This window comes from Monodon monoceros, unplaced genomic scaffold, assembly GCF_005190385.1.
Source record: "Monodon monoceros isolate NGI ecotype Baffin Bay Population unplaced genomic scaffold, NGI_Narwhal_1 Super_Scaffold_12, whole genome shotgun sequence".
Lineage (NCBI taxonomy): Eukaryota > Metazoa > Chordata > Mammalia > Artiodactyla > Monodontidae > Monodon > Monodon monoceros.
The window spans coordinates 18,984,285-19,009,115 of NW_021703768.1; the positions used below are offsets into that span (position 1 = coordinate 18,984,285).

The following is a 24,831-nucleotide window of genomic DNA, read 5'->3' on the forward strand; positions in this document are numbered from 1 at the left end:
ATACTCTGTATGATATTACAATGATGGAAACGTGTCATAATAAATATATTCACAGACTGTACAACACCAGGAGTGAATCCTAAAGTTAACTATAGACTTTGAATGATTATGATGTGAATGTAGGTTCATCACTGCAATAAATGTATCCCTCCAGTGGGGGATGCTGCTAAAGGGGGAGGCTATGTATGTGTGGTGGCAACAGGCATATGAGAAATCTCTGTATCTTCTCTCAATTTTGCTGTGAACCTAATCTTATCTAAAAAATATACAATCTATAAAAAATTTTAAAAATAAAATATTTTATACCAATACCTCATTTAATTCTTACAAAAATCTTGTTAAATAGGAGAAAAATAGAAAGCGAGCAAGTTTTCAAGTTTTTAATTTTTACCATTTCATTTAATTAATATTTAAAGTAAATTATATATGTTGCTCTAGGATATCACTTGATAAATGGGGCCTCTGTTTCTTCTCATTCACTAAGCTTGTTTTGTATTTGAGCTTAGGTTTTTGTCCACAAAACAAGATTTCTGGTGTATTGGAAAGGGCCCTCAAATGAAAATCAGCTACTCTGATAGCCTCCTAGTCCACAATGAAAAAATCAATTTCAAGTGATACAAAAATGTTTCCAAAAGTGCATGGAACAGACCAGATATGGAATATAAGATAATTTTAAATGGGACTCATTTAGACATTTATGTTTTAACAACCAGTTATTAATTATTTTATGTATTACTTTTTACTTATGATAATTGATAATGGTTTTCTATTTATTAATCAATTTCACTGCTTGATTTTACGCGATGGGTTTTGGTTGGACATATCAAACAAAAGGAGGTAACTTGAAAAATAAACCATTCAATTGTTCTACTAAATACTATAATAATTTACACATGGACGTTTATAAACATAAAATAGATTTTAGTTTACATTATCAGTCTCTTATCCAACCCATCTTACATGGAGTATGTTTAGAATGGAATTGTCCATTTTCTCATTTTATACAGAAAAATACTTTGATTAAATTTTATTTTGAAATTCATTCATAGGATAACTAAGATTTTTAAATGTTTGGAACAGAAGAAAAATAGCACATACTGAGCAGAATTATCCACTGAAATCTCTCTGTAACTTAAATCACTTATATCCAAAACAAATATTAATTTCTGATGTAACTGAATAGTCACCTGTTTTAAATTTCATTTCTTAAGAGACTGCCCCACCTCACTAATGGTAGGTACACTCATTACACTCCTATGAGACTCACTAGAAATCATTTCCATGAACTATATAATAAGAGTGTCAAAGGATATAGAATATTAGAAACAGGAAATCAGTTCATCTAAAGGCAAAGCCTAGAAATGCAAAGGAAACAATAACTAGAAATTAAGCTCACGACAAGAGGGGACAGGATATGGTATATTTGGGGGCATTACACCTAACTGAACCTTTCTTCTAAGGTTTTGCAATCCCTGGTTAATGTCACTGCTTTCTGCCTCTTTGCTGTGCTCAGTGATGATGAAGTAATAATATTTATAAAATACCCAGTGGTGTGGAATAACCTAATCTTAAATTAATACCTTCCACAATAACCCTATGAAAAGTGTAATGCAGAGCAGTAAATGCAGTAAAGCAAAGGAAGACAAAACAAACAGAGCATACCTACACATGCCAAGTAACTTGTCATTTTGATACTTATTTTTTATAACATATTTTTACTATCATTCTTAAGTGATCAAACATGCTTTCAGACCAAGAAGAGATGATCCATACCCCACATTCCTCAACTGACATGATTCAAGTTTATTGTTTACTCCAAGAACATGAAAGTAAGACAAATTTCATGTTGATTCAAAAGCTCCTCTGTCTTTTGACAACCCCTCACGGGGATCAATTAAATCCATCTCTGTCTGCAGCTTCAGTGAGTCAGGCTGCTGCCCATTAGAAAAAAGACTGGGGATACTATTTCATTTCACATAAAGTAGCACTTGTCAGACACTAGTTTCTGTGACATCAAAAACAAACAAACAAACAGATAAAGAAAATAGGCTTGTACCTGGACAATTTCTCTAAAATGTAGCCTTCTTTTATTCTTCACACCAGGGTCTTGATCTAATCATTTTCTTATATTTAGAAGTTTGTAATTCTCACCTTACCTTTACTGGGTGGTATTTTTTACTTGTCAACTCTCCGATTCTTTGGTTTTAAAGTATTTCATTAAAATAATATTTTATTCATATCTCAACCTCATCTTGCTATTATCAGTATTCAAAATAGAACATATGGACTTCCCTGGTGGTTAAGAATCCACCTGCCAGTGCAGGGGGCACAAGTTTGAGCCCTGGTCCAAGAAGATCCCACATGCAGCAGAGCAACTAAGCCCGTGAGCCACAACTACTGAGCCTGTGCTCTAGAATCCATGAGTCACAACTACTGAGCCCCCATGCCACAACTACTGAGCCTGTACTCTAGAGCCCGGAAGCCACAATTACTGCAGCCCGCATGCCTAGAGCCCGGGCTTCGCAACAAGAGAAGCCACTGCAATGAGAAGCCCGCACACCGCAACGAAGAGTAGCCCCTGCTCGCCACAACTAGGGAAAGCCCACGCGCAGCAATGAAGACCCAATGCAGTCAAAAAAATAAAATAAAATAAAAATAAAGCAAAATAAAAAAATAGTACATATAGTAAATTAAACAACTTAGCATGTTCCCTAAGATATTGTGTCCCACTATGTCCCACAATTCTCATCTATTGAACTGTAGAGAATTTCAATCCATGTTTATTTACCTTTTTATTACTTTTTTACAGCCTTCAATATTTCTTCCATTCTGTTTACATTCTTGAAATTACTTATGAATCCACTCAGCAGGCATTTTCCACTTTCACAATGACCAACAGCACACTCAGGGTATTCAGGAACAAGATTGATGAATGATGACAGATTAATGTATAACAACTACTAACATAGCAGATTCTTGAGAATGCCCCTGTGAACACTGGTAATAAATAGACTTCTCTGGAGTTTAACTGACAGTGAATCATGCTGTAATATGAGCATGTAGAACAACTTGAACCCAATGAGGAAATGAGCCAGCATTCAACCTGACGTGTAGGGGCACTCAATAATTGCTCTTTTTCTTCCCTTTCCCAAGACAAATGTGCTTTTTTAGTTCTCTCTTGATCACAGACATGCTGCAAGAAGGAAAGTGTTCAGGTGACTTTGGAGGGTGGATTCAGACAAATACAAAGAGCAGAGCTTTCATGCTCTCAAGCCATATCCTGAAATTTTTCTCTATGCTATTAATGTGTTGAGAATACCGCTGAAAGGATGCTTTTTTTTTTTTAACCATTAATTACCCCTTGGCTTAAAATCTTATGAGATGTATGTCTATGTATTTTTCCTATGTCGACAGAGTGGTGTTTTGCTTTAAAAGCCTACTTAATGTGTTCTTTGGTTTGGATTTTGCATACTATAAGCTTCAACCCTTTAGAGTTAGAAGATTTGGAACAAATCACGTTTTTCTCTCTCTCTCTCCTTTTAGTTTGCACCTGCTAATTCCAGATCCCAGTCCTTCCCTCCCCTACACCCCCTCCCCATCGGCAACCGCAAAGTCTGTGAGTCTGTTCCTGTTTTGTACGTATGTTCATTTCTTCCTCCCCCCCACCCCGTTCTTGTAGGCACGTGGGCACCTGGAAGGGATTAAGCATACAGAGGAAGCAAAGTTGAATCAGAACAAGTCTCAAAATACGTTGTAGGATCGATTTATAAGGGAGGAAAATGGAATCCCACCATGTTTCAGCAATGCAAGTGACATTTATGGGGGGCGGTATTTTCTTACTCTTTCTTATTCCATCGATTTCTTTGTTGACTCACTGCCAAGCAGCCTTATGCCAGTAAGGAACTCCTTGAGAAGTCTGGCCTTTGAGCAACTCCACAATGCCTCTTACCTTAAGACTGACTCTAATTGTGCTTCCATCAGCATATACAACTGCCACAGTGAAAAAATGAGTTGCAAATTTAAAATGGTAAAACAATCTTTTTCAAGCACTAACTTTGGGTAAGAGACAGAGATTTTAGAATAATTGAAAAATGCATTATATATCTATGATATTTCAGGCACTGTGAAAGTATCTTAATATCATTATTCATGAGAATCATCATTTTAGGCTTACTATTAAATCCCTTTTGTGGATAAAAAAATTGAGGTTGACCAGCATGAGTGACAAGCCCAACATCAGGTCACTACTAAACCCTGTTACAGGGATTGATATCAGATGTTTTTGTTCAAATCCTATGTTTTCTCTTCTATTCTTATACTTACTATGTAAAGTGATTCCATTTTCAAGCACTATTCTCTAAATAATTCATGCAAGCCTGGTCAGAGTGTTGTTTTATTTTCTTTCTCTTTCTGACACAGAAAAGAAAACATTTCTTTTTCTTACCTTACGGCACTGCTGCCGACATCGAGGTCTTGGGCAGTGACGGCGCCAATGATGGTCCCAACTGGAGTGTCTTCGTAAACCTCCATGGTGTAGAGGGGCTTGCTGAAAACCGGCGGCTCGCCCACATCCAGCACGCTGATCTTCACTGTGGCAGTGTCCTTAAAAGGGCCCGCAGAGTGAAACCGGTGGTCAAGGTGCAGGTTGGAGGCCTCTACTTTAAAAGTATAAGCCTTCTTTGTTTCAAAATCCAACGGCTGTAGCGAGGACAAATCAAAAGTGAGGAGATACATTCATATAGGATGTGGCAACGATGGTGGACAGAGTAATTTGCAAGTTAATATCAAATGGTCATTTTCCTTTAATAATTAGTGGGTAAGGGAAGTACAAGTTAAACATTTTAAGAAAAGAGTCGACCAGCTGTAGAAGTGTCTGGGTAACTTGTACATGTCATCAGCTGCATACATTTAAATGACATATGCACACATATGTGCTAGATAGGGCTTATTCCTTTCACGTGAGTGGTTACAACTGCAGGAGATCGAGTACCTATTAAGGATGCTCTTATCCAGTACTGACATCTGGTGGAATTAAGCAGTAATTAAAAATACAACAAAATTGAAATGATACTTTTAGATTCCAGCTAAAACTTTGGTGTAGCAAACTATGTTTTTTTCTTGGACAATTTTTATTATTTTGACAATAATATCCTTTTCCATTGAATACTTTTAATGTCTAGGTATTTTTGCTGCCGAGGACTATATCCAGAGTTTTGGTCCTTTGTGTTGTCAGCATTACACATAGAGTTAGTAGGCACGGTAATGCATGATCAGGATATATGACCAAGAATTAAGGCTTTGAACATATAGGATTAAAGAACAACATGAGACAAAATATTTGGATGTAATTTGTCCTTGGAGTCACTGATCGTTGATTTTTCACTTTACACTGCTTATATTTACCTTTTTCTGAATATTAGTTTTATGTTCCCAATAACTGGAAATATTATATTACAGAAATATGACGTTGCTGTAGTGCTTTATTAAAATGAAAACTTTAAGGTCACTGGCTGTGACTTCTCATCACGTATGACAAACTAAGACATGAAATTAACATTAACATAGTTAATTAACATAGTGATTTTCTGGGACCTTTAGAAGTTTCTGTTTTCTAAATTAATTCCCTCTGGTATGACTCCCATGATGTGCTAATTGCTGTGTCAACATATCTCTTTTTTGCCTCAGTACACCTGAGGGAAATAAAGTGGGTATATTTCTCTCTTTTAAGGACAAGATTGCTGTTTTATGCTTTTCCAGTGAAGAAGGGAAAAGAAAAGAAAGAAAATCACTGTGAAATCCTTAAAAACTCACAAATCTATAAGTTTATTATAGCAAACAGTAACACTTCTTGGACTTGACATTAAGTTTCTTTCACAGTAATTTTCACTCAGGGGGATCCATCTTTATCTTCCCTGTAATCGTTCCCCTTATTTTGTTTAATTCGTCCAATTTTTATTCATGTATTTCTTTGCCTTGGACTCAATGCTTTCTTTTAATTTTTATTTATTCAGCTCATACCTGTTTACATAGAATACTGATTTTCTTCAATTTCTGTCTTCTTCTTGCTAAGACTTTTCATTTACTTTAAGCTAAAAAAAGAAATCTCAAACAAAACGGTTCAAAACTAAATTAATTTTAAAAAGTGTTGATTGCCTACATGGTGGTAAGACCTGGGATACATTCCAGGAGGACAGAATGAGGCAAAGATAAATAAGGTTTGCCATCTTGTTTAATGACTGAGTTGTTTGAATAAGTAGTAAGTCCCCCATCATTTGATGTATTCAAGATAAATCAGGTGCCATAAGAGATACCTGAGTGATGTATAATTTATAAGCTGTACAAGCTAGTTTAAGTTAAAGAACATATAGAAATATACTTCATGTTTTGTAAACTCTAAATGCCATCTCGATGAATGTTAAACAATACAATTTTTTATCATAGTTACCCCTAACTTCTAGTGTAAGACGATTTTGATTTTATCACCTCAGGTCCTTTTGCCTAGAAGGCTATTTGAGCTGCCTTGACTGATACTTACCCCCTTCTTTGGCCCAGAATTAACTTCTCTTAAAATGTAGAAATTAGTACCAATTGTTCATCCTTTCCCTCTATACTTCTCCTAGACATCGGAATGCTTCTGATTGTCTGTAGGATTAGGCAAATTCTTTCTAGACAAGATCTCAATTTTATTTACCTAGTTAATTAACATGTCACTGCTCTCTGATGGACTTGACTTCCCACTTTGGAGTCCATTTCAAACCCAGGAATGAAGGGAGAATTCCAAAACCTTTTCTATATTTTGTTTTAGGAGATTAGACATAATTTATTCCTTTTAAGAACTCCTGACCTGTCACAGCAGACAAATATTTAGTGGGCAGGGTGATAAAGAGTGAGATGAAAGAAACTATCTGTACATACAGATATTCTTTTATGACTGAAAACTTATCTCCTGCAGTGATCCAACAACTGAAGAAAATTGTAGGAGAAATGCCACAATAATATCCTAGAGGGCCTTACCTCTTCGTGACCCTGGCCCTTAGGCAATGCCATTGTATAAAACCGGATAGCTCAGAAAGAGCAAAAACAAAAATCAATACCAATCTCTCTCTAATTGACTTTATCCGACTCATCTGACAGACTACCCACCACTCTTTGTGAAGGAGGTGGGGTGGGGTGGCACCGAGGAATGAAATTCATCTAACTTTGTAATCAACAAAAATCCTCTTACTTGAAACAAGTATAGAAAAAACAGAATTTTTTATTATTGTTGGGAAATGAATCATATTCCATAACAGAAATCCATTATTATGAAGTGGAAATAATTCAGCTCTCGCACAATAAATAGAAAATTTTGTGGTACTGCTTGGGGTGCATTCAGTTTTATGAACCTTTCTAGAAAAGTAAGAAAATGATTGATTAAATAGAATTTAGTTGAGTAGTTCCTTTGTCCTCAGGATGTTTCGATAAAGGAAGGTTAGTGAAACCAGAATTTTCAGGAAACAATTAATATCGTAGGGAGTTGTACAGTAAGAAACCTAAACTGTGAAGAAATGGAGGGACTTCCCTGGTGGCGCAGTGATTAAGACTCTGTGCTCCCAATGCAGGGGGTCCAGGTTCAATCCCTGGTCAGGGAACTAGACCACATACATGCTGCCACTAAGAGTTTGCATGCTGCAACTAAGGAGCCCACCTGCTGCAACTAAGGAGCTGGCGAGCCACAACTAAGACCTGGAACAACCAAATAAATAAAAATAAATGAATAAATTTAAAAAAGAAATGGAGTAGGATATATTTAATTGTTCATTAGAATAAAAAAGGAAAAAATTGGGCAAGATATAATCTTTCTGATTCTTTGTTTTTAGCCACTTTCTCTGCTTTGCTGAGGTCCAGGTCATGAAAAACTACATAAAATATTAAAGTACCAAAATATTTTCTCATTTCAAAGAGGGATGAGCAAGTTTTGGCATAAAATACAAAAGAATAATTCCCTGTGCTCTTCCAGGCCTCATCATGTTTCCAGATAATGTTGAGTGAAAATGGATAGCTAGAGTTATATTTTGAGGAATTTGAAAAGTAGCTTTGGTAGACAGAATTCCCAAGGTGTCCCCAAAATTCTCACCCCCAAGGACAAGATAACCTCTTCTATAATCTCTTGTAAAATTTGCTGCCCTTGAGTGTGTGACGGGCCTCTGAACTGAACGGGATATCACCCCCTGAATTTGTTAAGTTTTATGAAAAAATAAATGATTGAAATATAATCAGGGTCTTTAATCACTTAACATTCAGTTAACCACAAGAGAGATTTTGCTTGAAGAGTCTGATGTAATCATGTGAGCCTTAGTAGAAGGAGGTACTACAAATGATCTCCTGGCCTTGAAGAAGTAAATTTGTGATATAGGAGCCCTCCTGACAAGTGCCTGGGGTGCCTCTGGGAACTGAGACTGGATCTTGACCAACAGTCAGCAAAAAAGTAGGGCCCACAGTCATAAAGCCATAAAGAAATGAGTTCTGCCAAAACAAGTAATCTTGGGAAAAAACTCTGTGCCTCAGGTCAGTCGCAGCAGCGGCCTACACCTTGATTTCAGCCTGGAAGACCCTGAGCAGAAGACTCACATATACTATGCTCTGACCCACAACTGCTTGTGCTTTCATCGCTCTTTACTTTCTGCTCTTCTCTACTGGTTCATTTTTTTATGATGAACATGTACCATTTTCACCATCACAGTAGAGTCCTCACTCTTAACAAAATGTATCCTTTAGAAATGACTCTACTCTCTCAGTCATATTATAGGTCTTAACGGTGAATGGAAAGGAAAATTGTCAATGAACCCAAATAACTGAAGGCTGTAAATGTTTCTGAAAGAGAAGATGCTTTTCAAGACAAGCAACAAGAAAGCAGGTTTATACCAGGCTGAACAAAGATAAAAAGACACTAGGAACAAGCTCTTGTAAGGGAGGTTTATGATACGAGGCTGAACTATAAAGATAAGACTTTCAGATCAAGCATCATTTTAAAGGAAAATCAAGTTCCTCAAACTTAATTTTTTTAACAATACAGTAGTCAATTCATTTACTCCTTGCTAGACTTTCCTATTAGCTAATAAATTAGTCTAAAACTCTACCACTACTCAAGTCTCATACTAAATCATCCATAGATGATGTCTGTACCTACTTCTTTAATTGATTTATTCAATTTAATTCTGCATAAATTGAATTAAATATTTGAGTAGATTTTATTTTGTCACAGTAGGAATTGAGGATATCTTGGTTCATGAGTTAAATTAAGTCCATTTTTTTTTAGAGAGAGAGGGAGAGCCAGAATGAATAATAAGTAAATAATACTTTTCAGTTAGTGGTAAGATTTATGAGGAAAATAGTGTAATGGGACATAAGATAAATAAGCAAATGGTAGCATCCCAAGTGGTAATAAGTGCTATGGAAAAATCCAAAACTTGGAATACAGATCTGTATTGTGTGTGTCAGGGGTAGATGGGGAAGAATGCATGTGTGTTTATGTGAGAGGGAGCTATGGGAGGGTCTGGTATATCCCGTCATCACTGAGGAAGAAATTCAACTCAGTGTCACACATACAAAAAATGTCAAGCAGTTATCTGATGGAGAAAAGTTGTCACATTATCAGATGAGAATGCCCCTATCATAAAGGGGAAACAGTGAAATGTGGCCATTTTTAAAATGTAGATTTTAGTTTTGACAAATTTTAACAGTATTTCAGTTCTAAAATTTTAAAAGCTTAAAAGAACAATAGAAGTACCAGACAAAAAGTGTCTGTCAAGTAAAAATATTAAAATGAAGAAATATATATTTAATATACCTTATCTCTAAAAAATTTTTTACAGAACTATTTACTAGAAATGAATTTAATTTTTCTGTGGGCAAGTTATCAACTCTAGGTTTTTGTGCAGAACTGCAAATTTTTAATAATTTTAATGAATTAACTTAAGAATCATGGCATCGTTTCTAAGCCATATTTCAGTGACAATAATTTTTGGAACAAATTCAGTAACTAAGATAAAACAAAATAATTTTTGTTGGAATTGGAAGAACATATAGTGTTTTATTTGAGGGCTTGTGGTGATATTTTCCCTAAGAAAGAAAAGATTTCATCAACTGTTACTAATGCCTAAGCAAGATATACGTTTTATAGGCACATGCAGTGTAAGTCATGACCATCGGGGGAGGGGGAATTCTTTTTAACTTCTTGAATGTCCACTCTCACATTTTACCTCTAATATATATTGTTCTTCACAATAGTTGAAAGTATATGCTTTTCAAATATGTTCTATAATTTACCGCAAGTTGTGTAGTCTTGAAAAATTTACTTTTCTCCAATAAGCTTCATATTTCTCATTTATATAATCAGTAAAGCAATATTTTTCTAAATACTTTAAAAACATGTTGAACGCTGCATGGTATGTGAATACTAAGAAAAGTATTGCATCTGAAATTAAAACAATAAACCAACATGATTTTTTTTAAAAAAGAAATTTAAACACCCTGTATATTTTAAGCATTTCCTTTATCATGGCGACACAGATATAGATATGGCAAAGTGTCTTTAGGGGCTTAAACTATAGTAGAAAGAAGCAGATGCATTTAGAATATGAGTACCTTTAAGTCTCATAGGTGCTTGGACAGAAATGGTAACATTTGGGGAAGAAAATAAGGAGGGATCAACTTTCCTTGAGGGACTCAAGGAATTCTTTGGTGAGGGACATGAGTAACAGCCATGTTAAAGAACAGGAAAAAATTAATAGAAATGCTCATGTAGGGTGGTGCCTTCTATGCAGAAGGAAGAATAGCACAGCATCTTCCATAGAAATTGCAATGAGTTTGGTGTGGTTGGAATGTAGCAGGTGAATGTGTGTGTGAGTGTGTGTCTGTATGTGTGTGTGTGTGTGTGTGTGTGCATGAAGAAGATGATAATAGAAAATATACTATTTGCTCTTTATCTTACTAGTGATAGGAGTCAGAAACAGATTAGGAGTGCGAGTAAAATAAACAGATGTAGGTTTCAACCATTCACTCATAAAGTAAATGGATGAACATAAGGTGTGTGGCTCAGAAAATAGCCCTTGAAGTGGTGGAAAAGAGTAACAAGGATTGTTGTAGGTCAACCCATGAAGAGGAGAAAGGGAAATTTTAATCCAAGTTCAGAAGGAATCAGTGATCAGGCTTCCCGTCCTATTCGGAAAGGGGAGTTCATGGTAACGGAAGCAGCATAAGAATAAGCCTAGATTTCTGCTTTAAGGAACTGTAGAGGAAGTAGGGCCTTATCCAGGAAGGAGAAAATGTGAACAGGCACGCTTTGGTTGGGAGAAGACAAGGAATTCAGCTTTGGACATTTTGAGTGTGAAAAGACTAACACACACAAGTTAGAAATGTCTACAAGGCAGTAAACAGTGTTCATTGGTTATGCCAACTTGGGGGCTAGTTGAGAGTTGATGAGACTAGGGAAGTGAGATGTTTAAAAAGAAGATGAAGATAAGTATTTACAAAAACAAGAGCATAATATTTACAGAAACAAACACCACGTATTTTTCTTTGAAATTTTCATGTTTGTATGACAAAAACAGGAATATTTTAAACAATAAATTGAGGTGTATGCTTGGTTATATAAAACAAGGTATTCCTAATTTTATTTTTATTTTTTCTAAGAGTTATTCAAAAATTAACCACATGATGGTGCTATGCTACCAAATCATTTGATGTGAATTCACTCCCCTGCTATTTGAGATGTCAAAAAGAAAATGAGTTTTAGTGACTAATGGGACATAAATAAAATTGTCCAATGAGACCAGTTGAGAGTTTAGCCTATTTATTTAAGATTCTGGTGAAGAATAAAATATTTTATCTCTTCTGTTTTTAAGGAAAAAGAAAATAATTCACCTTGGATTCACTGTGATCACAGTTATGGTTATTTGAAATGAAATAATATTGCCAAGTAACAGCAAAATAGTAAGGATTTTTTAATTCCAAAAAAGTTTTACTTATTTTGAAATAAATAGGAAATCACTTTACCATTCTTTATTTTAAACAGATGTTATCATTACTTGTTAGTTCCAGATAGATATTTTGTAGAAATAGCACAGAATTGGCTTAGAAATTATTCAAGACATTAAAATTGTTCTTTTGTACAATTTAAGTATTCATCCCACTATTTAATTGCCTAAATTTCTTAATCAGTAACAAGAAAACCACAGTGTGCCTATAAATAAACATGTATTTTCCGTTCTTGAATGTTTTTAACTCATGTAACTTTATATTTATACCCAATAAGTATATATTTATTCTCACTTATCCAGTAGGAAATAAAAACTACTGACTAAAAATGTATTTCATTTAACTTTTCATGTAAGAATGAAATTGCTGAACTTAAAATACCTTACTCTCTCTTATTTTAAATGTAACCTATCGCCTAATTTTTAGATGTGACAAAAAATGTTTTTAAGTTATATTACCCCAATTTTGTTATTGTTTCTATTGCTAGAATACTTAACAACATATAGGGCACTTTTTATTTGTTCATTCTTTCCTCAGTGCAATAGGACGTAAGTATAAAGTAAGAATAGTTTGTTTCTTTAAAAAAAAAAAAAAAAACAATATCTTGTGCCTTGTAGAGATATATAAAGTTGCATAATGTTATTCTGAATTCAAAGTGACACAGTGAAATGGCATTCTGTCACAGTGCTCATAAACTGAATCCAAGTTGAGGTTTAAAAGAAATAAAATAAAAATGCTTTTTTTTCATTCTTCTCAGCTCATACAAGCATGACCATCATTTTTATACATGTACACCCTCCCTCCATGCAGAAGAAGAGAGAGGGGGGAAATGGTAAAGGGAAAGTAAATAAAAATTTTGGAAATAAAACTATAATGAGAATATGTGCTTCAGAGAATATTAAACATTTTCATTTATTTTTTAAGTGAGCTTAAAAAAGAAAAACGCTCCGAAAACAAAGAATATCCTTATATTCAAAAGCAGATACATATTCAAATGTAGAGTATATATTTTTAGACTTTCTAGATGCATGTACTTAAAAACATAATTTCTGTATGAATTTGGTTTTACATCAAAACTCTTCATTGCAATTCTATGCTGAGATATTGCAGGGAGAAGTTTCCAAAGAGTAATTTTAAGATCATTATGGAACAAATACTGCTGTTGATATTTACATACATATTTATGATTTTGCATCTACTTCTTCTGGGACTCTGAATAAGTTCAAGATAAAGTCTTCTGAGAACTCTCTGAACACACGCATAAATAGCCCTATAATACAGTGTTCGCTCAAAAACTATCTAAAGAACTGTAGGCCAACAGGTACATGAAAGGTGCTCAACATCACTAATCATCAGAGAAATGTTAATCAAAACCGCAATGAGGGCTTCCCTGGTGGCGCAGTGGTTGAGAATCTGCCTGCTAATGCAGGGGACACGGGTTCGAGCCCTGGTCTGGGAGGATCCCACATGCCCATGCCGCGGAGCAACTAGGCCCATGAGCCACAACTACTGAGCCTGCGCGCCTGGAGCTTGTGCTCCGCAAAAAGAGAGGCCATGATAGTGAGAGGCCCGCGCACCGCGATGAAGAGTGGCCCCCGCTTGCCACAACTAGAGAAAGCCCTCGCACAGAAACGAAGACTCAACACAGCAAAAATAAATTAATTAATAAATTCCTACCCCCAACATCTTCTAAAAAAAAAACCACACACACACACACAATGAGACATCACCTCATATATGCTACACTGGCTATTATCAAAAAGACAAAAAATGAGTGTTGGAGAGGATGTGAGGAAAAAGAAACCTTTGTGCACTGTTGGCGGAAGTATAAATTGGTGTAGCTATTATGAAAAACAGTACGGAGTTTCCTCAGAAAGTTAAAAATAGAACTGCTGTATGATCCAGCAATTTCATTTCTGGGTATTTATCCAAAGAAAACAAAAAAAACACTAACTTAAAAAGACATATGCAACCCCATGTTCATTGCAGCATTATTTACAATAGCCAAGATATGGAAGCAACCCAAATGTCCATTGAGAGATGAATGGATAAAGAAAATGTGGTATATACAATCATCCTTTGGTATCCACGGGAGATTGGCTCCAGGACCCCTGCAGATACCAAAATCCAAGCATACTCAAATTCCTTATATAAATGGAAGTGGTATTTGCATATAACCTATGCACAGTCTTCCATATATTTTAAATATTCTCTAGATTACTTGTAATGCCTAATACAAGTAAATGTTATGTAAATAGTTGCCAGTGTGCAGCAACTTCAAGGTGTGCCTTTTGGAACTTCCTGAAAATTTTTTTCCCCAATATTTTCCATCCACAGTTGATTGAATCCTTGGATGTGGAACCTAGAGATATAGAGATACAGAATAAAATCTTGCCACTTACAACAACATGGATTGACCTTGAAGGCGTTATGCAAAGTGAAATAAGTCAGACAGGGAAAGACAAATATCATATGATTTCATTTATATATGAAATCTAAAACAAAAGACAAAAACATAAAAGAAAAATAACAAGAAAAAAACAGGCTCATAGATTACAAAGAATAGATTGGTTGTTGCCAGAAGTGGGGGTTGGGTGGGGGGTGAAATGAGTGAAGAGAGTCAACAGGTACAAACTTACAGTTATAAAGTAAATAAGTCACGGGGATGTAAGATACTATATGGGGACTACAGGTTAATAATACTGTGTTGCATATCTGAATGTTGCAAAAAGAGTAAATCTTAGAAATTCTCATCACAATAAAAAATTTGTAACTATGTGTGGTGATGGATATTAACTAGATTTATTGTGGTGATCTTTTGCAATATATAAAATTTTGAATTATTATGTTGCACCTGAAACTAATATAATTTTGTGTGTCAATTATACCTCAATAAAAAGTACATAATTTACATTATTTAAATTAATTTTGAGTTTTTCGTGGGCTTTATTGAACAGAATATTTCCTCATTGTTTTATTTTTAGAAAAATATACTGCCATAGTTATTCAAGTCATATATCTATATATGTATGTGAGCACGTGCACACGCACACACATATACACACACACACACACATTTACTCAAAATAATACATACACCAGATATGTAGATAGGTAGGTAGGTAGATAGATAAATAGATAATTTCAAATTTTTGTTACAAAAATGTTCCCCTGAGTTATTTTTTACAGATTTATAAATGTAGTCTGTAGGTTGCAATTTTCTTTTCCAACAGAATAAGAGGTTAGCTGGTATGGATTGCCTCTGGTGTCTCCTTATTTAGAGAGTAAAACAAATTAGAATGCTAAAAACAAATCTATTCAAATGTTTGACATAATTTACCGAATGTTAAGAATATTTATAAAAATATACTTGGGCCGTTCCTTTAAAATCTAGCCAGAATCTCACCATTTCTCACAATTTTCATTGCTATAAAGATCAGGGACCTTAACTCCATCATTGGTTTCCTGGATTATTTCTATAGTCTCTTAACTGGTCTATTTCTGTCCTTACTCCCTAGTCATTATTCGCCTCAGAAAAGTCAGCGTATCCTGGCTTTACCAAGGGTAATGGTAATTTAGATAGAAATTTGCCACGGTCTTCTCGTATCACGATTTAATTCAAGTCCTTTGCCTGGTCTGCAAGGATCTCCATGATGGGACATTCGTCGGCATATTTGCCCTCATCTCCAGCTATGGGCCCCTCCATTCACTGTACTCAGTGCCACTGGCCTCCTTGCCCGGTACACTCCCATTTCAGGGATTTTGCAATTGCTGCTCAGTCTTTCTGGAGCACACATCACTCAGATACCATATGGCTCATCTTTTGCTTCCTTCAGGTCTCTGCTGAAATTTCATCCTAACAGAGAAGTCTTTTCTGACTACCTCACTGTAGGATAGCTACTACCCTCTAAATTGCTTATTTTTACCCTGATTTGTGTTTTGCAAACTTAAATTTAACACTGTCAGTGCTTTTAAATTTACTTATTGTCTAACTTCCCTGGTTGAACAGTAGCTGCTTGAGCAAAGTGAATGTGTCTGTTTCCTTCACTGCCCCCCAGAGTCCAGATGCGTTAGGATTTAGTGGTTGTTGCATCAATGTTCGGTGAATGAAGGAGTGAATTTTAGTTATGGACCCTGAGTTTTATTTAGATAACAAATTTTATGCCAGCAAAATGAGCAACGGTTATTTATCCACTGCAGGAGGAAAAATATATGTATTTATAAACATATATATATATATATATATATATTTACTTCGAGATATACTTTCCAGACTATTTTATACATTATATGTAAATCCATTTTAATAAAGGTATGCTATAATTTCACAAATATCACTTTTAATCTAGTTAAAAACTAGAAAATAAAAAAATAAACAAAATGAATACAAAATAAATAAGACTCTTTCACTCTTTATGACATCTCCATACACTAAAAAGGCAGAAGATATATTCTTCTTGCTTTAGTGATTATGCATAATAAGTATTTACAAAAAGTTGATTTATATAACTACGTCATTACTTTCGATGATTAATCCACTTTGACATGGTAATATAAAGTTCTATAGTTAGCACACTACTCCCTTTTCAATTGTGTTAAAAAGTAAAAAAGAATGTCATACATTTTCCCAGATTGACACTAAGACATTGATTATTTATTGGCATAGATGGTAAATAAGTGTAAATCAATACAAAATATAAAATCCTATGTGTAAATATAAAATGCATTCATTGTATCTCTGTAAATATAAATTAATATAAATATATATATTATACACAATATAACTCTTTTGTACCTCAATTTTACTTTGTAAATATATTTAATTTCAAACTTAACTTTTATGAATCATTGATATAAAATATTTTCTATTATTTCTCATATTACTAAGAGAATTTATATCTGTTTAATATGAATTAATATCTCTACACCTTTTAAGCATTGTTATATATTGAGATCATTTTTAAAAAATTTTGACAAGATTTTAAGGGATTTGTTACTGAATAGAAAAAAGAAAAACAAGCAAAGCCACAACAAAATAATAATGGAATAAACATTTGACACAATTTTTTTTCTAGGTATACTCTGAAAATTTAGCATAAATGAAAAATTTTGCTGAATGGGACCATGTGATTAAATTAATTTCTAGACAAAGCACAATTTTCTTGCAATAGTAGGAAGTAAAAGTTGATAAATCATCTACATGAAAACTGTTTCTTTTCAGGATTATTTTTATTACCACATATGTTGTTTCTTTGATAAAATTCAGAGTTCCTGAACAAATATGGAAACAGCAGCATGATTAATGGGACTGAATGTAAAAATACTTTTTGCAGGTTAAAATAATCACAAGTATCAAAATTAAATGTGTATGGTATACCACCTTTTGGGATAAATAGAGTACACTTTGCTATAATAGGGAGAGGGAAAAACTGTACTAAATTAAATGAAGTTCATTTTTTTGCCTGCGCTGTATTATTGGAAATTCCTATAATTTACCTCATTGTTATAGAAATAATCTACACACCCCAAATACAGTCATGATTTTTCTCTTTCTCACATTTACATTCTTCTTCTTCATGACCCTACCTGACAGAAAACAAACTACATACACTGAGATAAGGATTCATTTCCAATATTTTGAATTTTGCTCTCCATCCTCTTTTATATAAAACAATTTAACATTACTCGAGGGCTTCCCACCGCATTCCACCTTTTTGTCCTCTCCCTCCTTCTCGTTAATTTTTCTCTTCACTTCCCTTGTCATAGCCCCTCAAACCCAGCGCTACCCATTCTAATTTCGTCCACTTGCCAGTAGCAGCGCTCCCCCATATCAGAATTCTTCCAGTCTGAGGTCCAGGCTCACAAACAATGTGTGAATTAGATATTTATATTCTCAGAAAAGTAATAAAAGGGGCAAGACCAAGCCTGGTGTGCAGAGAGCTTACTTCTAGATCTTATTTTTAAATTAACCTTTTCGTTTGAGTTGATAACATTAAAAAATTAAATTAAAATTAGACTCTGGTAAGAATTTTTTAAGGATTTAAGCAAATTAATAGGCCTAATTTTTTCAACATAAAATATATACCTGGTGAATCACAGAATAAAAGTGTCTCTGGGAGTGAATACTTCATAGTCACCTGGTATTTTTTTAATTTAAAATATTGCTTATTGAAGGAAAATTAAAATTTCTGTCATTTTCAAGTTTTAGTCTTTCTGTTCATTAATTTTTATTGGGTAATCTACTTTGAAAAACATGTCTATGTACCTTTTTCAATTTGAGGACTCCTTCTTGTGTATTCTCATCTGTGACGATGTCAAACAAATTCCCCCCATCTCCTGGAACAATACTGTATTCAATTTCCGCATTTTGTCCAAAATCAGGGTCCACAGCTCTTATTCTTCCAATAGCTGAGCCAATAGGGGAAGACTCAGGAACTTTCAGATGGAAAATGCCTGATAAGATATATATAATTTTTGTATACAGTGGAGTTAGTAAAGTACATAATAAGATTACCAGCCTTGAAAATATAGTCTACAGAAAATAAATCAACTCTAAAACATAATAGTGCAAAATTGAAAGGCAATTTGCTATCCAGTTAAAGATTATAATTAGGAGTAATAATTTCACTTTTCACTTCAATAGATTCTGTTGTAGAATTTCAATTGGTCATTATAAATAGTAGGAAGTGTTAAATTAAAATTACTGTGAAGAAATATTTTACATACTAGCACCATCTAAGTGTAACCAGTATCAAATGTGAAGGTGGGAATACTCATGAAATAAACTGATACTAATGCAAAAGAATCCAGGATACAAGACATAGATTAAAAAGATACATAGATAGATGATAGATGGATACATAGATAGATAGAAGACAGATATTTAGATATTTATAGAAAAATAAGGCTATGTGTCCTAACACAAAAAAATATAAAACATATATGTAAATGAATATAATAATAGATGAACTATTTCCTCAATAAGTATAAATCATTAAACTAAAAATTACTTGTAAAATGATAAGTGTATATATATATATATATATTTATATCTATGTATTAAATACATGTACATATATTTAATCTACAATGGATTTAAGTATAGTATACTACAGACTAATATTCAACTTATACTTAGTAAATTTTTAGTAAACTCCCTTCCAGGTACTTTTACACACTTTTAAAGTCTGGATATAAAGTTCTCTCTCCCAATTTTTTAACGTTAAGGAAAAGAGAAAAGTAAAATGCTTATTGTGTACCACCAGGCGGAGCACCGACATTACTATAAATTTGATACTGAGTCAGAAAAACCTATAAAAATCTCTATCTATATAAAATATAATAGAATCAAGAAAAATTATGGTATCTCACAAAAATGAAAATATATACATTGTTTAAAAGAGTTTACAAAATTTTGTAAGGTATAACGTGAAGAAAAAAATATGGGCTATTTTACTGATATCTCACCAATATAAATATTAATAGGTTAAACAGCAGTCTGTTTAAATCAAAAAAATGGAAAGAAAGAAAATAGGAGGAAATGCGAATGCTAAAGCAAAACTAAACACAAAAATATAAAGTTTAAATTACTATTGACACCAGTTTAAGCTTCTGTTAGTAGATTTTGGATTCTACTTTCCCATGAGTAAAGCAACCAGGGTAATTAATTTGATTTGAACTTCTAGTTACATTTATAGCAATTAAATTCGAAAGGTTTTAATATGTTTTTTGGATGCTGAAGTTCATCCAACAAGCTACATTACAGTATTACAATTGTTTCCTTTGAGATATGAGAAAAAATAATCATTCACATTTTATGGAGATTCTGCCAAATTGTCAATTCTTTATTCCCAGTTATTTTTAGAGGTCTATTTTTGTTTCAGAACCGGTTACAAAATTTTCCAATTTCATTAGCCCAGGAAGCACTTAAATCTTGCCATCTGCCTTTCTACCCGCTGCCCCCAAAAAGGATATCTACCTTTTGCTCCTATAATGTTAAAATCAGCCTTATTTATATCCATCCAATGGACATTACCTCAACGGGACATATAATATATTTAGTCTCAAGAGAGCTAAGTATTTACCTAAAATTGTTTGTTTCCATGTAATAGACAGAAAGTACATTTTACAGTGGTATAAAATACTTGCTTAATTAGTTAACTTAATAGTTAATTAACAGTATAACTGCCTTCAAACAAGATATGAGAAATCTCTCTAAAAGAGAAAATGTAAATGTTAAATAAATAAATAGATACCAAATAAAAATACTTCAAGTGGCAACAACGGAGTGTTATGTAGACATTATAAAATAATTTTGGTTGAAGAATTCATATTTATCTATCAAACTAGCAACTTTTCATAGACTATAATTATGCTTCATTAGGCTTTATTCCCTAAACACTTAAGAGAGTGCTATCCTATAGAGTTGTCCAATGTTTGTGAACTCAAAGCAGGGTTTGAATTTGAGAAAACATGAGCAAAGAAAAAGAATAAAATTATGGGTTACATTGTATACCCATTGCCTCCAAAAAGGGTAAAGACAGATATCCAAGGGGAATTTGTCTGAGTTCAAATAGCCATGATTAGTAATCAAGACATAATGTGGCTTTTGCAACCTAGTTTCTATAGAGTATGTGTTTCACAATAGCCATATTAAACTCTAATCCTACTGAAGCACTCCTGAGATATCAGCAAACAGAAGGATGCCTGAATTCCTGTTTAATGTGGCAAGAAAGCATGTGACACAGTTATATAAAGTTGTACTAAATTTCTCAGTGACAAATTCCAAAGAAAGAGGACAAGGCATAGAACATGTGAAGTATTTTTTATTTCTTTTTTCTTCCTTTCTTAGCACCTATGATTTACCAGAAATGTGTCTACAACCTTTGTGTCTCATTGTGTGATTGTGATATTGAAATGAAGAAACACCAAAAGCCTTGAATCTATAGTGTGATCTGTCATGGTCTAATCTAACAGTACATCAGTAAGTGTTAGGAAAGTTCTTGATTTTTTCCAAATAGAGCAGTGGAGGTCTATGTTGGAAGATAAATGCTCCTCTAACAGGATATTTAGTTAGGAAACATGACTAAAAATTACTGAAGACATAGCTGGCAGAGATTTGAGAGAGATAGGGAGCTGTCAAGTGTAGTGGATTTCAAGTTAAAAACATGGTCAAGCAGTGCATGATGGTGATGGTGTTGCATCACTGGGGAAAGGGAAGGGTTGAATGGAATCTTTAGGAAAATATGGGCATCTAATGTAAAAGCTTGGAAAATTTCTGCTTACTTTATCCAAGCTATTCGGGGGGAGCAACTTTAGGTTACGTGTTAGGTTTATGAGTTTGCTTTTCATTTGAACATTTAAAAGTAAAAATAATAGAATCAAAAAATCAAGGGAAAAAATCTAGTCTGGTGTTATCACTTAGGCTTATGGTTAGTGAAGGTGAAGAGTTTAGCCAGAATTGAGACCTTTCAATGTCAGAAAAAAATTTAAACTCTGAGAGACTAGCTAAAGGACATCAGATAATACAGACTATAGATGAAAGACTATATGCCTTTTCAAGACTATAGGCTGAGATATGACTCTTATGTTTTATAAAAGAACATTTTCCGAGGCTAATAACAATAAATGTGAAGACAGCCATACTTTGCAATCCTCTATCAATATAAGTTAAATAGCAGTTTTAGAAAAAGTTGTCAGCATGTAGTTTGCCTGCAAAATTCATAATTATCTAACAGCACTGGAAAACTTGTCATTAAACTGAAATATTAGTCTTGTCCTAAAAAGATGGACTTAATAGCATTCAACTAACATGCCCTACTAAAATTAAGATATAATAGAAGTAAAACAGTGTTTTCCACTTACATCTGTTTTCTACATTGAGGTTTTAGTGTACATAAAACAAACACATAGAGAGCACTGAATTTTCTGTTCTTTTCATAACAGATATACATTGTAGTAAGGTGGAAGATGCATTCATTAAGACAAGCATTTCTCAGTAGAATATTGTAGTTGGCAATAAAGTCTACAGAACATGGAACAAGTCAGAGAAACTATGCATTAGTCTTGTCAGATTGTTTAGGTTCTGTCATTTTATTTCCAATGACTTGACATTTTATCATTTCTAGAAACTCAACAGCAATAAAGCTAGGGTCATTAAGATTAATTCAAAACTGAAGTGAATCTTCACCTGTGCCAAAGTTGGATTGCTTATGATGTACCATGTAATTACACTGCCATCATTTTCTGGACAGCCTACTTTTGACACATATGAAACATCTTAATGGCACTACCTCTACAACACACATTAAGATAGAAGACAGGTGACAAGAAATTATTCACAGAGTCAATAAGAATATATACTTACACAGTTATCAAATATGCATGCTAGGCTGAACAAAAATAAGCATGTTCCCATAGAAAAGGAGAAAACTGCATGTAGTGAACTAAGGTAGAATTATAGTGATCAAATTCTCTAGCTTCTTACAGGTAATGTGCCCTGTTAATTCCAAAGGTAAAAGTATTTGTTACTTAATTATAGGCTAAGTGGGCATCCTCTAAGTAACTAATGCTACTCAAAAAATTATACTTTGATTATTAGAACTTGCACTGCGTGTGTGTGTGTGCATGTGTACACATTCATTAATACCTAAGGACAAAGGTTATATATTTCCCTTCCTTTTTCTTCGAGAAAATTTCCAAGTATTGATGAAAACACCAAAAATATATATTTACTTAACAAAATACCAATTAATATGTTACAGTTTAATCAGAAATAAAGATTATAGGACCTGAATAAATACATTAAATGAATGAATGAATTATACAGTACTGTGACAACATTCAGGCATAAGAATAGAAAATAAAAAGAAGATGGAATAATCCATTACAACTTCTCTTTTGAAATACATTTTATTTTATGCTTATAGTAATAACTAATCTAAAGTTACTGAAAAACAATACATAAGAAGTCAATGTTCAGCTGCACATAAAACGTATCTATATGTAACAAATAACTAAGTTGGAGGTAATTAGGCCTAAGTAGAAATTATTTCAAATTGATAAGAATGTTAAACACTTTTAAGAACTTGAAAGCATATACTTGAGACCACTTAAGGAGGTGATTACTTGAAATATTATATTTACATTTCAACTTTAGAAAATAGAGAGGAGAATCAAGATGGCAGAGTAGAAAGGACTTAAACTCATCTCATCATTTGGGCACACCAAAATTACAACTACTTACAGAGCAACTATCTATGAGAACAACCTAAAGTCTTACAGAAAAGATTTTCTGAAACTAAAGATATAAAGAAGGGACCACGACAAGATGGGTAGAAGGGGAGGAGATGTATTATACTCAAGACCCACACCCCCAGGATGATAACTGGCAAACAGGAGGGAAGTTACAACCACAGAGTTTGAAAATGGAAACACAGCATTCCAAAACCTATGTGAAACAGCAGAAGCAGTTCTAAGTGGGAAGATTATAATGATATAGGCCTACCTCAGAAAACAAGAAAAATCTCAAATAACCAATCTAACTTTACACCTAAAGGAATGAGAAAAAGAAGAATAAGCAAAACTTAAAGTTACTAGAAGGAAGAAAATAGCACAGAGCCAAGAAGAAATAAAGGAAATAGAGGCTAAAAAAAAAAATATATATATATATAGAGAGAGAGAGAGAAAAGATCAATGAAACTAAGATTTAGTTCTTTGAAAAGATAAATAAAATTTATAAACCTCTAGCCAGACACATCAAGAAGAAAAGAAATTAAAATGAATAAAAACAAAAATGAAATGGGAAAAGTTACAACTGACACCACAGAAATACAAAGGATAATAAGAGATTATGACAAAAAATTATATGCCAAAAAATTGGACAACCTAGAAGAAATGAATACATTCCAAGAAGCACTGCATTCTTCCAAGACTGAATCAGAAAAAAATAGAAAATCTGAACAGACCAATTACTAGTAATGAAGTCTAATCTGTAATCAAAAAACTCCCAATAAGCAAAAGTCCAGGACCAGACAGCTTCACAAGTGGATTTTAACAAACATTTAAAGAAAAGTTAATACCTAGTTGTCTCAAACTATTCCAAAAATTTGAAGAGGAAGGGACTCTTCCAAACTCATTCTGTGAGGTCAGCATCAATTTACAGGACTATATCCCTGATTAACATAGATGCAAAAGTCCTCAACAAAACATTGGCAAGCCAAATTAAACAATACATTAAAAGGTTCATACACCATGACCAAGTGGAATTTATACCAGGAATGCAAGTATGGTTCTGAATCCACAAATCAATCAATGTGATGCATCACATTATCATAGGATAAAAATCATACGATCATCTAAATACATACAGAAAAACTTTTGACAAAATTCAACATTCATTTATGATAAAAACTATTAACAAAGTGGGTATAAAGGAAGCATATCTCAACATAACAAAAGCTATATATGACAAACCCACAGCCAACATCATAGTCAATGGTAAAAAGGTGAAAGCATTTCCTCTAACATCAGATACAAGACAAGGATGCCCACTCTCACCACTTTTATTCAACATAGTATTGGAAGTCCTAGCCACAGCAATCTGACAAGAAAAATAAGTAAAAGCACCCAATTAGAAAGGAAGACATAAAACTGTTATTCTTTTCAGATGACATATCTTATACATAGAAAATCCTGAAGACTCCACCAAAAAAGAAAGAAAGAAAACTATTAGAACTAATAAATTAATTCAGTAAAGATGTAGGATCCCAAATTAATTTACAGAAATTTGTTGCATTTCTACACACTAATAAT

At 33.6% G+C, this 24,831-nt stretch overlaps 1 protein-coding gene across 3 annotated transcripts in view; it reads right to left on the bottom strand.

The window, feature by feature from the left end:
- LOC114892337 (cadherin-12) overlaps positions 1-24,831 on the bottom strand; it is a 990,049-nt gene that overhangs the window by 40,977 nt on the left and 924,241 nt on the right. For all 3 annotated transcript variants that reach the window (XM_029217108.1, XM_029217109.1, XM_029217110.1), the window contains 2 exons: positions 18,284-18,471; positions 4,445-4,698 (listed from right to left, as the gene is read on the bottom strand). In XM_029217108.1, the coding sequence (XP_029072941.1) occupies positions 4,445-4,698; positions 18,284-18,471 (442 nt within the window). The remainder of the gene's footprint in view (positions 1-4,444; positions 4,699-18,283; positions 18,472-24,831) is intronic.